The 13,956-nt window shown below is 39.1% G+C and overlaps 1 protein-coding gene across 1 annotated transcript; it reads left to right on the plus strand.

Moving 5' to 3' along the window:
• Positions 1-4,903: 4,903 nt before the first annotated feature.
• Positions 4,904-7,300, plus strand: LOC115670798 (putative caffeoyl-CoA O-methyltransferase At1g67980). The gene is made up of 5 exons (XM_056310207.1): positions 4,904-4,954; positions 5,489-5,574; positions 6,205-6,349; positions 6,550-6,676; positions 6,797-7,300. The coding sequence occupies exons 1-5, from the start codon at positions 4,904-4,906 to the stop codon at positions 7,117-7,119; spliced, it is 732 nt and encodes a 243-aa protein (XP_056166182.1). The 3' UTR covers positions 7,120-7,300.
• Positions 7,301-13,956: the final 6,656 nt, after the last annotated feature.

Consider the following 13,956-nt stretch of genomic DNA (forward strand, 5'->3'; position numbering starts at 1 on the left):
AGTATACCAGTTTGGGGTTTTTTGTGGTAAAAAAATAATTTGGGGTAAAATTATTATAGGTGTATCAGTTTGGGATTTTTTGTAATCAAAAAAATAATTTATGATAAATTTATCACAGATGTACCAATTTAAGATTTTCGTGATATTAACCCTTTTTAGCTACTCCCGATTTCTTTGGTTTTTCATTCGTCCGAAAAGATTCTTGGAATAAGGAAAAACCCCGAATAAAAGTCTCAAGTGGGAGAAAAAATATTATGTGGTTTGCGGGCGCCACGTCATCAGCCGAGGCAGCAAGCATTTCTTTTGAATAAACCACTCACAATTTGACACAAATGTAGAAAAAAAAAAAACTTAAAACAACTGTCTTTTTTATGTATATCTCTCTTCCTTCTCCATCTAGCCATCGCTTTGCCCAAGCTCTGCGCTTTCCTCGGGTGTCGCCACCGGCGGAGTCGCCTGCGCCACGTCTAGGTCCACCACCGCCTCCGTTGTCTTCGTGGTCGGCTCCGTCTTCCGGAACATGACCTATGTTACGCTGTTTTTCATTTTGCATTTTGAGTTGTCAGTGCAGCTCGTCACGGCGGCTCGTCCATGGCATCCCAGCCTCGCCGCCAAGACTCGAGGCCATTGATGAGCTGCCGTTGCCAAATCTGAAGGCATGGCTCCAGATTTAGAAGTTTGGCTCTATTTGTGGTATCGCAGATTTTGTGGTCGGCCTCGTCAAGGTCATGCCAAATCTGGAAGTTTTCGACTCTATCTTGTATCGCAGTCTCTGGTCAGCTTCGTCAAGGGTTGCGGTCATCGCAGCGGCCTCCATCAAGCTAAGCCATTCCCTCCATTTTTTCCGTCAAGCTCGCGGTCTCCATTGATATCGCCAAAGGCTAGATTAGGAGGCATGAGGCAGGTGCGACAATAAGGGCAGAGGGAGAAAACTCGCGATGGGCATGGCGGTCACAGTGCGGCACTGGGGCGTCGAGGATGGAGGTTGCGGCGGCTTGTGCAATGAAGATGGGTGAGTTGGATTCTCAAGTGGCTGGGCAAACGGTGGTTGGATGGAGGAGGTAGGCAAAGAAAAACAAAAATTTTACTTTTTTTTTATTTAAGACGTGTCAAATTAGAAGTAGTTTATTCAAAAAAATGCTCACCACGTCAGCCAGCGATATGATACTCGCAAACCACTGAATATTTTCTCCTCAAGTGGGGTGATTTTTTCAAAATATGGTTTAATGTAAATATTGTTTCAAATAAGGGCTTGAAATGGCTAAGTCAGTCTCAAATAAAGGCTTAGCTCACCAACTAGCCATAATGGTATTGGCATTTTCGTCAGAGGAATTTTTTTCCTTGTTTTATTTTTATCTTTTTCTTTCTTCTATTCTCTCTTTTTCTTCTTCCTTTTTACACATTGGCCCTGGCCGACTTCCTCCGCGACCCCCTCCACGTCTTCGTTGGGTCGGCACTCACAAAGACGTCGAAAAGCTTCTCTATGACTATAATCTCGATATCACCAACACGGTGGACCTGAGGGCCTAGCTATGAGGGAGCTGGGGAGTGGGCTGAAGACGTTGGCGACACATCTTAGAGAGGTGGATCGAGAATCCAACTTGGTCTTGACGAGTCGAAGGCACAACCCATGGCTGACGAGTGTGTCGCTCAGTTTTCATACCTGGACAGCTACCGTTCACACAAAGTATTTGATTGGTAATGGCAATTGTATTTCCATGTGGCATAACAATTGGCATCATTTCGGTATGTCATTTTCTGTCTTCCCTCATAGGGTCAAATATGACTCTTGTTTTAGTGTACATGTAAGGGTGTGTTCGGTTGTAAGGGAGGATGCACTTGTTAATATGTGGGGCTGGCTTATGCAATGCTACTATACCTTGCTCTGAAGTTGAGGATGCATCCTTTGGGTGTGTCATTTGTTGTCTTCCCTCATAGGGTCAAATATGACTCTTGTTTTAATGTACATGCAAGGGTGTGTTCAGTTGTAAGGGAAAGCACACTTGTTGATATTTAGGGCTGGCTTATGGGATGCTATTATACCTTGCTCTGAAGCTGAGGATGAATCCTTTGAGTATGTCATATGTTGTCTTCCCTCGTAGGGTCAAATATGACTCTTGTTTCAGTGTACATGCAGGGGTGTGTTCAGTTGTAAGGGAGAACGCATTTGGTAATACTCGGGGCTGGCTTATGCAATGCTACTATACCTTGCTCTGAGGCTGAGGATTTTGTGGTGTTTACTGGATCTTCTAACGGTGATATCTCGTCTAGTGATTGCCGGAATCTACTTAGAATGAGGAAGCTGAAGGTTACTTGGCATAATTTGGAGTAGTTTTATTCAAATGTGCCAAGTTTTGGCTTTATAGCTTTAGCTTTTGAATCAAGATCACCTTTGTTTTTTTATTGCGAAGACAGTCTCGAATCATTTTCTTTGTCTTACTGGTGTTCATCTTGCTATCAGAGATTGGAATTCGCCTTTTAGGTTCATCTCTTCAGCTTTTGTACCGGATCTTGAGTATTAATTTTATAAGATGAACACACACATATATATATCTTCCTTCTGTGGCTTCAACCAAATCACTCACGTCATTTGACAAAAAAAAAATCGCGCATGTCCACAAAAGCACGAACTCCACTATCTACTGGTTTAGAACTCTCTATTTTAGGAAGACATAACAATGAGGTGAAGCTCATGGATACAGATGAGACTCGAGAATGAGACATTTCGGAGTATATTAACCTCTAAGATTGGAAATAAAAATCACTTCCAGGATACATCAAATGTGTATCCACGGATTTAGAAATTCGGAAATCATTGAACAACGATTACAACAAAAGATTTATCTCGAAATTAGAGTCGAATTAGTTTGATGGATAAACTCTTTTTGTAAACTGGAGCCCATTGTCGGTCGGTCGCCGTTGTTCGCCATCCCACCAGACCTACATGCTCATCAACCATGGGTAGTCCCATCAACTTGTCAAGACTGCTTTGGATACTCGATCTATCTCCCTAAGACCTGCCTCGCCAACTTTTTCAGCCCGGCGCTCCTCAGCTTCTCCCGACCTAGCTCCCTCACGGCCAAGGGCCCTCAGGTCCACCACGCTGTTGATGTCGAGTAGTCACAGAGAAGCTTCTCGACGTCTTCATGGATGCCGACCCCGACAAAGACGTGGCAAGGTCAGGGAGGAAGACGGCCTAGGACTTGGCCGTTATCAGTTAGTGTGTAGAGGAAGAGAACAAAGAGAGAATAGATGAAAGAAAAAGAAAAAGAAATAAGGAAAAAAAATGCCCATGTCATTGTGGCTAGGTGGTGAGATATGCCCATGTTTGAGACCTAGTCGACCAATTTAGGCACTTATTTGAAATAAAGTTCATTACATACCATTTTTTTAGAAAATGACTCCACTTCAAACTCTTATTTGGAATTTTCCCTTGGAATTATTATATGATGCATCCTATTTTATAAACCCCCCTTCCTTTTTTTATCACTTTATTTCTCTGTCTCTGTTTTATTAAGTTAATTTAAAAGTTAACATATAAGTAAGGTTCAACGTATATTCTTCTTCATAAATCTAATCAATTTGTATTCGATATATCCAATTTAGTTAAACTTTTTTTTATCACTCGGAATTTAAATTTTCTTTAAATTCATATATGGAAGTAAGATAAATACTGCGCGTGGTCGTAATGTTTAATTATAATGAAGTAACGAATTCTTGCTATATATATGTCCACCCATTAGAGAATTAACATACTAACCCGATTGGAATCATATTCTTTTGCCTTGTTATTTTAATCTATCACTTACTATGTGTGAACCTCTTTATACTTTACAAGCATTGTATAGTGAGCAGAGATAGTGTCTGGTATTATTTATAATATATAGAGTTATATATGTTCTACTTTGTGACCTCTAAGAAATGATTAGCTTCATTATATTTCTCAAGTTAAACTATAAAGTATGTGGTGCTTTCATCGTTACGTTTATGGTAACTTAAAATTAAGTGAAACATGCTAACAAAAGATTTTTTATGCTCAATATTTTTCTAATATCACGTGCAGACTCTGAGTAAGGTTTTTGATGCTCGATGTTAGTGATATTATGATATTTACTTGATTCTACGTATATCTAAAATTATAGTGCATATCCTTAATTGATTATATTTGATATTGTGTTTATCTTATTACTTTATATAGTTATTTAATAAAACCTATAAATAGGCTCTTCATGTACTGCTTTCTATACGCCGAATTATACAGAAATTCAATCTTCCGCATTATTTCACAACTCCCGATACCTAACCAATATTTGGGCACGTGACGACCTTTTAGCCCAATTTCAGGGTTCGATCTTGGCATTAGAGAGAAAAGATCTGGGCTTATAGTTTCGACAAGGACCGATCCAATGCATTCCAGGTCCATCCTTAACAGTACATTAAATGGGTTCAAGTACTTTAGCATCAGCATGTAGCAAATTAGACAGCGAAAAAGCATAGCAAGGCGAATCAAAAAGAGTTGATTATTGCTTTTGTTATGTGCACACTTTACGACTCTTTCTAACAGCAACACCATGAGGGAAAATCATCAGTTAAAGCAGGGGGTGTTGCGGTATGCCTTTAAAAGAGAAGTTAATGCAGAAATGTTTCGGTTTCTTGGTAGTAACATGGACAGCCATAACTTAACTTATTCAACGGAAGGCGATCCCAGATTAATGATAAATTCAAAGAAGTAACCGATCTGATGAGCATTAGAGGCGCTCGGACGTGGGGAAGAAGAAGGTGTATCAGATTGAGTTCTCTCTGAACTCAGCATTTCATTGCTTCGAGGCAGACATTGGTGCTTTCGTGGTGTAGAATTCTCGGCTTGTTCGAGTGCTTCACCGGTTGTCCTGTTCCTCCAGTGATGGCTGAAAGTGTCATCAAGACTCTTCTCCATAGCGAAGCTCTCCAGCAGGTGTCGATTTTTTTGCCATTTCCTTGTCTCTTTAATCGTGTTTTTCTTATGAATATATATCATACTGTCAATTTCTTGGGATGTCAGAACAACTACAACACGAAACCTGGACAATTCTTTTCATTTGCTAATAATTTTTGGTAACGGATCGACCATGTAAAGAGCTTGTACGTTACCCCCTACCCATGTGGAAATGAATTGAGAATCTTATTCCAAATTTTGATCTTTTCCAAGGTTCGAGTGAGTAGACAATGACTTGAGAATGGATCTGTTGTAACGTTTTTGGTTCATATTTCTTTTTTCTTTTTTCTTTTTTTTAACTGGCTCATGAGATTTGTATATTATTTCATGGGCCTTTCAAAATACTGGAGATCTGTGATAATAACCTTCGAATATATAGAAAAAAAACAAATGCCAATGTTTTATTTTTGTGCATGGATGAATAATAGATCGCACATTCAATATTTGCCCTTAATATATGATGATATTGCACATTTGAGTAGATCTTAAACTGTTGTAACGTATATGCGACAGTACATCTTGGACACAAATGTGTACCCGAGGGAGCATGAACTCCTCAAGCAACTCCGAACAACTACGTTTGAGAAGTATGGCCACCGGTAAGTATCTCTACTCCTCGAGCAAATCATTATTCAAGTTATAATATATGTATTAAACTGAATTTGGATTATCGAAAATGATGGATTTCACGTAAATCTCATGTGGCTCTCATCAAATTTGACAATCCAAATTCAATTTTGGGTGCGTTCGTTTCGCGGAAATGAGTGATTTGGAAAACATTTTCCAAAAAATGATTGTTTATGTCGTTTAGAAAAATTAGTCAACGGAAAATATTTTCATTATCGATAACAATCTATGCCTACATATTTTCATGGGTGATGAAAAAATTTTCCATTCATTTATTTTTCTATAGGATATAAGTGATCATTTTTTGGAAAATATTTTTCAAATTACTCATTTTCCATGCAAACGCTCCCTTAGTACATATATAATGTCCGGTTCATTTGATAAATTTTTCAGTTAATATCACCACGACTTGATGTGGAATTGTCCAAGATGATCTCTTTCTACTCTTGTGCTAAGGTTATAGTAACTTCGCTAACACTTTAGACGAGATTTAGTGTGCAAAACCGATGAAGATTGTACTATTATGTCGTAGAATATGTGCATGAAATGCATGTGTATGAGTCTAGTAGATGAATAATGAGATCTCTTCGGGGTTTATACAGATGTGAACTGAGCGTCCCCGGCGATGAAGGAATGTTCTTATCAATGCTTCTGAAAATGATCAACGCGAAGAAGACGTTGGAGATCGGTGTTTTCACGGGGTACTCTCTTCTAACCACTGCCCTCGCATTGCCTAATGACGGCGAGGTATGTGCTACGCCACCGCCATTTGGGGCACACCGATTCCAATTGACGTCGAGACTTCTTTTGTTTCTTTATTTAATGAATTACCGAATCTAGTTGAGTTTCTATGATCATGTGAGAAATTAATATAACTCTCTCTTGTTTGAGTTGGGACAAATTTGTTTCTTAAATTATAAGGAAAGATATTGCCTGTCTTTCTGAAGGTAACAGCCATAGACTTGGACCGAGAAGCGTATGAAGTTGGATTGCCGTTCATTGAAAAAGCTGGTGTGGCTCACAAGGTCAACTTCATCCAATCAGACGCCCTCTCAGTTCTAGACCGGATGCTAAGTCAAAAGGTATTTACTGCATAAAACCAACACTCAAATTCATTGATTTTATTATCTTCCCGAGCCGGAAAACAGCCAATGCAGACAAATTGTCGAATCCATTCGCAGGTGTGCGGGCAAGGCCAAGCAGAGGAGTTCGACTTTGTGTTCGTGGACGCCGACAAGTCTGACTATCGCGGCTACCACGAGCGCGTGATGAGGCTCCTCAGAATCGGGGGCGTTGTTGCGTACGACAACACATTGTGGTATGGCTCTGTGGCCAAGGGCCAGGAGGAGCTGCCTGAGTTCCTCAGGAGCCGGGCAATGGAGGGCGTCGGCAGCTACTTCTACAAAGGCCACACCGCGGTTGTCGAGTTCAATGAGTTCTTAGCTTCCGACCCGCGAGTCGACATCTCTCAGGTCCCCATCGGAGATGGACTCACCTTGTGTAGGCGCCTGCAGTAGTGGAACTTAATGCAGTGGAAGCTCCGGTTACCCGTTCTAGATCCGGGACTTGTTCGAGCTACCATCGATGCATGGACTGATCTGTTACAGAGTGGACTCATTGGATTTTTTGTGAATTTATATCATGCAAAATAACTTCGAATGAGCAGTTCATCGAACTCGTGGAAGGAAATTGAATTTTAAAATGGCAGTCCGATTTTATCTTTTTACCTAGCCCGAGCCATGGATGTGTTTCATGCATGGTACCAACATACATGGATCAGCTGCATCAAATTTGACAACTTTCTGGTTAGCATCCATTCGCAAAGAAGCTCGACTTGTCTTTTTCATATATTGATGTTTATTAGTAGACCCGTTAAAAAGTTAGGTCAAATCGAAAATGGTCCGACCCAAATTGATCCATTTAAATCCGATGCAAAATTAGCAACTCATACTGACCCAACCCAAATCAATGTTTAGTAACTTTTCTTCTTTAATTGTCGCTTTTTGAAAAATGGTTGGCCCCATAGACCGACTTATCAAGTTATCGAGAGAGCTCAGGAGTCGGGTTACGGACTGGGGACGCGAAGATGGTGGCAAAAATCCGGGCGGTCCGGCCCATCGTCATGCGTAGTTTGAGAATGAGAAGCATTGTGAGCCCATGTGCCCTAGACGAATCTTATGCACAAAGCTTGAGGCAACATCGAGCTCCATAATAGAGCTTGAGGCAACAACGGAAATTTTGTAATTATCTAATTAATAATCTTTCATGTTTGGATAATAAAGCGTCGATATATTGTTTTTCATAGCACGTCCCAATCGTGGGGTTAGCTAAGGAAAACGTAGATCCTCTACTCCGTTAGCACCCTCCTTAGTGTTTTAATAAATCTCGACCATGATTCGTAGAACATTGTGTTGTTATCGATGTTTGAGATTGCCGCACCTAAGGAAGCACCGTGCAAAGTAGAGAATCTTCATCCAACTAAAGAATTGATGATTTTTGGTCCAGTCTTCATTTTTTTTTTATTTTAGAAATAAAGATAACAATAAAAGAAATACGTTAATATTTATCATGACGCGTGGAGCATGTTCCCACCATGCATATGATGAAAAACGGAAAATAAATTCAGGACAAGGCCCGAGTCTAGCATTTAGAAATGAAATTGACGAGCTTGCGTAGTCTTATTTATTTCATATTTACCTCCATTTAAATTAATAATTACAAGAAGAGAAGCCTATGCAAATGAACAAGGCAGTACAGCTATTGTCATGCTGAGCTTCTAAGTACCTCCTGCGCAAGGATCTTCTTACATCACGAAAGGAGACAAAATTAAGACCATAATCCTGACCTACTTATTAAATGGGTTTATAACAGACCCCATTAAAACCCACGTGATATGGACTTTTAATTTTAAAATCCTTTATAACCCATTTTTTTAATTTGACATGAGTCGTTTATGACCTATTTAAATAAATATGGGTTAGAATACGGATTCATGACTCGTTTTGATCATCCTACTTATCAGGGCCATATTTTTCCCTATCTTTAACCAAAAAAAATAAGGCCTTTGATTGATGGGTAACGGGGCATGCACGTCACTCTCGAAGAAACTTAATCAATAAAAGGCACATCACCAAAAAATTAAACCCAAAACCACACTCTTGTATGGCTTTCGGAGGAGACTCAAAAGGACGCGGAGCGGTGCTAACTCGAATCTAAAATCTTAAACAAAGGAAGACAACGCGCTTATCATGATGAGCCGTCGGGTTTCTTCTTCTTTTTATCCGATGCTTTGTATCGAGCCCGACGGAGCAATTGGCACTGTGATTTTCCATCACCACGCACCTTTTTACACAGGACCTACAAGAATAGAAGAAGAACAGTGGGGGGTCATTTCACACTTCCACAGCCAAATCTATTTGTCGGTTCGTCCCTCTCTTTTCTCACCTCCGTTCCTCCAAATGGATGTCGCCATCGTATCTACATTGGACAGCGATCCACTAAAATCGAAGGGAACGCAATCATCATCATGACATTTGGACAATAAGATTTCGAGATTTCTCATCGACTCAAGCACGCTGCTACCCGAAAACGCCGAGGCAAAACAAAACCCCATCATCATCGCTTTTATCTGGACAATTCTCCACGCCGATTTTAATAATGAGGGCATGGAGATTTCCTCTCGCATTAGCTTTGGCAAGAGCCAAATCGAATCTTTCTACTATCCATCCACCCATGATGCGGGTGGGACTCAGATTCACACGCTCTCGAATGGCTCCACAAACAGTAGTCCTACATGTAATCCAGTCAAATGGGGATTAAGGAGCACAAAAGGGTTTCTTAACATGGTGTTGTTGGTGGCCATAAGCAGTCCAACATGTAATCAAGGAGCCGCAGCTTTTGGTCTCTTGTTCATCATTCTCGAGTCCGAATAGCCTTGGAGACACGTCTTGATAATAAAAGTGCCTACAAATTTTGACTTTGGCTAATCTCGCGAATGTACCGAAGCTCCGTATCATTTATGCACATCGAATTTGAGAGCATTTGAAAAGAAAAAAAGAGAGACCACTCGAAAGTAAGTGGATGATCGATTGCAGATTACGTGGTAGATCATTTAGTTCACTACTTACAAATTTAGTGCGAGACCACACTAAGCCAATTATCGGGACTAAAAGGGGCGTACACTATTATCTTTTGGCGCTTCCGATGGCCACCCAAGATTCCTTCGACATCTTATGATTGATTTTCAAATGGTTTTGTTATCGTTACTGTGAGTGGACGAATGTCAAACACACAACTACAAAAAAAGTGTCTTGTTCATCATTCATGAGTTCGAATAGCCTTGGTGACACATCTCGAGATAACAAATGTGCCTACAAATTTTGACTTACGTTAATCTCGCAAATGTACCGAAACTTTGTATCATTCATGTACATCGAATTGAGACCATTTGAAGAAAAAAAAAAAGCCCATTCGAAAGTAAGAGGATGATCTATCATAGATTACGTGGTTGATCATTCAGCTTACTATTTGCAAATTCAGTACGAGACCACCTAAGCCAATTATCGAGACTAAAAAAGGCGAGTGCTATTATCTTTTGGCGCTTCCGATGGCCACCCAAGATTCCTTCGACATCTTATGATCGATTTTTAGATGGCTTTTTTTGTCGTTATTGTGAGTGGGAAGAATGTCAAACACACGACTACAAAAAGTCGTGTACCATTAGCGATTAAATAGGTTGAACCGAATATATAAAGAAGACAGCCATTTCCATGCGATCCATTGCTCAATCGTTGGGGAATCATCGTGACTCTCAAAAAATAGAAAAAAGGTTAGACACGAGGGATGTCACTACCCTAATGTCAAGATTCATGTGGACCGTGCCGATAAAGTCTAGTAGATATATTAAAGTGGACTAGAACTACATTGATGTTGCAAGCATTATTTGTCTGTTTTGATAATTCAATTCATGTGTTGTTGAGGTTCTATCGTCGCACTAAACTCATGTTGTGGACTCACAACTTAATTAGTTGGAATCGAGATGTACGCGTGCTAATTAGTAAAAAAATTTATCAACATACTAAAGAAACTCAACAATGAAAACATGCGTGCATTATGGGTGCGTTTGTTTGAGGGAAAATGTTTTCCGAGAATCTGTTTTCCAGACTTTTACCCGTTTGGTTCGTTAAAAATGATAAGTCAACTGAAAATACTTTCCGATCAAAGAAAATATTCATGTATAAAATTAGGAAAGTGAATTTCTTAATCTAAGAAGGTGAAAACACTTTCCGAAATTACTTATCTTAAATTTGTTAATATTTTTTTCTTTTCTTTTTCTTTTCTTAATACAAATAATTTAAAAATAACAAATAATTTTAAAAATATAAATTTTTTTGATAAATTTCATCATCAGATTTTCCTCACCAAACAATTGAAAATACTTTTCAAGTCTTTTTTAGGTTTTAGCCAAACACCGAAAAATAAACTCGTTTTCCTAGAAAATGACTTCTTGGAAAGTATTTTTCAAAAATGCTATATTTTCCGCGAAGCAAACATACCCTACTTTGTTGACAATCTTGTGCAAGTATACAAATAATTACAAACTAGATCTTGAGCATGCGCAACGCTCACATGCTCTTTTGTGTGCAATAATAAAGGGGAAACTACATAAAATCCCTTAAAAATTTGGGGTTGTCCATGTTTGTCTCCCTAACTTCCAACTGTGTCATAAAACTTTCGAGAGACGTTCTATAAAGATAGCCCAGTTTATTATAGTTTGAAAAACCTCTTGCAACTCTTCTTTTTTACTATAAATGACGGAATCGTTCATGGCGATATACGAAATACAATCAACATGAAAATGCCATAAAAAATGCGATGTCACAATATTTTCTTTTATACATGTCGAGACGATACATGTCAAAATGATGGAAAAGAAAGAATAAGTTTTACATACCCCCAATTTGTCAACTTCCTTGAAAATGATACAAAGAAAGCTGTCTTTATCGATAGGAGAAAAACTACCCTCTAATGAATTGTATCATTGTTGGTATAAGCTTTCATTTTGTTACAATCAATAACTCATCGTCACTTTTCTCGTTAACATATACATCGCACGTGATTTTTTAAGGGCAAAAGCATATTTTTTTCTCGTTAGCATATGCATCGCATGTGACTTTTAAAGGGTAAAAGCATATTTATATTTCATTTTTTAAGGAACTCTCTCTTTTTACCTTTAATTGCTGTTAAAGAAAAGAAAATTATAGACATGTGAGAAATATTAACTAAGGTCCAAGTAATAGAAAAAATATAAAAAAATAATAGGAAAAATAAATATCAATAATAATGTCCAACAATAAAAATTTGCTAATATTTGATAAAATATAGCTAGTTTAATAGAACTGAATAAAATATTTTTAAGAAAATAAATAAACACAAATTAGATTAAAAAAAGGGAAAAGGTCTAAATAACAAAAAAGATCAAATGATAACAATGGGTAACTCATTATAAAGTGTCAATGAATGTAAAGTAGATTGATTAACAAAAATACTTAAAAGAATTATAAAAGGAAATGATCTTCTCAACTTATAACAGAAATCAGGGAAAATTACCAAAAAGGTCTTCAACATATCGTACGACGGCCAATAATATCTTAAATCTTTCAATTTTGCCAATTTAGTCATAAACCTTTAGATGATTTGCTAATGTAATCATTTCGATCAATTTTAGCTGTAAATTGATAACATGGATACAAGTCGTCCTATGTGGCATAGCCGACGTTAACATGGACAGTTTTTGTAATTTTAATTTTTTCTAATATTCTTTTCTTTTCTCTTTTCTCTTTTCTCTTTTCTTTTCTTTTCTTTCATTCTTTTTGTCCAAATTTGGGTTGTGTGAGGTCGTTGACTAACCCTCGGCAACAAGCAAGGGCGTCCACGCCCTCGCCGGCCACAAGCGAGGGCATTGGCCCTTGCCTAGATCGGGCGAGACCGCCTTGCCCGGACCAAGCGAGGGTCACCCGGTGACCTCACTGGCCTAGAGTTGGAAAAAAAAAAGAAATGAAAGAAAATAGAAAATAAGAATGAAAAGAAAAGTAAACTTAAAAAACTATAAAATTCATAAAAATTGTAAAAATTGTCCATGTTAGTGCTGAGCGTTGGCTATGCCATGTAGGATGGCTAACGTCCACATCAACGATTTTTTACCAAATTGTCGAAATGATTACATACAAATTGTCAAAAGGTTTATAATTAAATTGGTCAAATTAAAAGATTTATGATTGAATTGGCCGCCATACAATACGTTTAAAACTTTTTTTGATAATTTTCCAAAGGAAATGATCAACAAAAATCTATAGTGATTTTTTCAGTTATATAAAAATACATTGAGTATCTAATTTTGGTTATTTGAACAAATCGTTGTCGCGTTAACATTGTCCTTGAGCGAAGTTGCGGGTTTGCTCACACACCGCATCGGCGCCGGCCATTCTTGCAAATCCCATCGATGCCAACCTTCTTGATGTTGGTCATCTCATCACTCTTATTATTATGTTATTCGTATGGATATTGTTCAAGAGATAAAAATGTTATCCGAAAGCTCTGTTTGATTCACAAAAAAAATTTCCTCATTTTCTAGAATTTGGATCAAATAGGAAAATGAGTCAATAGAAATTTTTTCCTAGTCAACGGAAAATCTATGCTTAATTTAAGAAAAATGATTTCCTGTTTAAAAATTAGAAATCATTTTCCAAATATGATTAGATAGTCGCGTTTGGACCAAAACTCTACGTTTGGGCACAAGAACCCTAACGCTTGTTCCTAGGCCCTTAACAGGGGCCTCGGGCCGAGTCCGCTAGGGACCAATAAGGCCAAACTCGGGTCAAGGACTCCGGTACCATTGCTCGACTCCTCGGCGCCTCAGCCTAGGTCCACAAAGACTGGGCTCGAGACCCTGTGCCCGGCATTAGGTCCATCAAGGCGGGGACCATGACCCCAGTGCTAGTACCCGAGTCCTTGGTGCTCAGGCCGGTGTCCAACTAGGTTGCGTTCGTGTCCATTGAGGCTAGGCCTGGGTCCTCGACACTCGTGCCCATATCCATTAAGGTCGGGCTCAGGACTTTGGTGCTCGTGCCTAGGATGGCGTCCCTACTTGGGTCCTTGGCATCTAGGCCCAGGTTCTGGGTCCATTGAGGCTAGGTCCGAGATGCCAGCGCTTGTCTAGGTCATGCAAGGCCAAGCGCGAGACCTCAACACCCATGCCTAGGTCCATTTAGACCTGGCCCATGTCCATTGGGTTCGGGCCTGGGACCTCGGTACCCAAGCCTAGGTCCCCGACACTCATGCCGGGTCCATTAAGG

Source organism: Syzygium oleosum, unplaced genomic scaffold (genome assembly GCF_021117445.2).
Source record: "Syzygium oleosum isolate NSW1041296 unplaced genomic scaffold, Sole_v2.1 Sole_v2.03, whole genome shotgun sequence".
Classification (NCBI taxonomy): Eukaryota; Viridiplantae; Streptophyta; class Magnoliopsida; order Myrtales; family Myrtaceae; genus Syzygium; species Syzygium oleosum.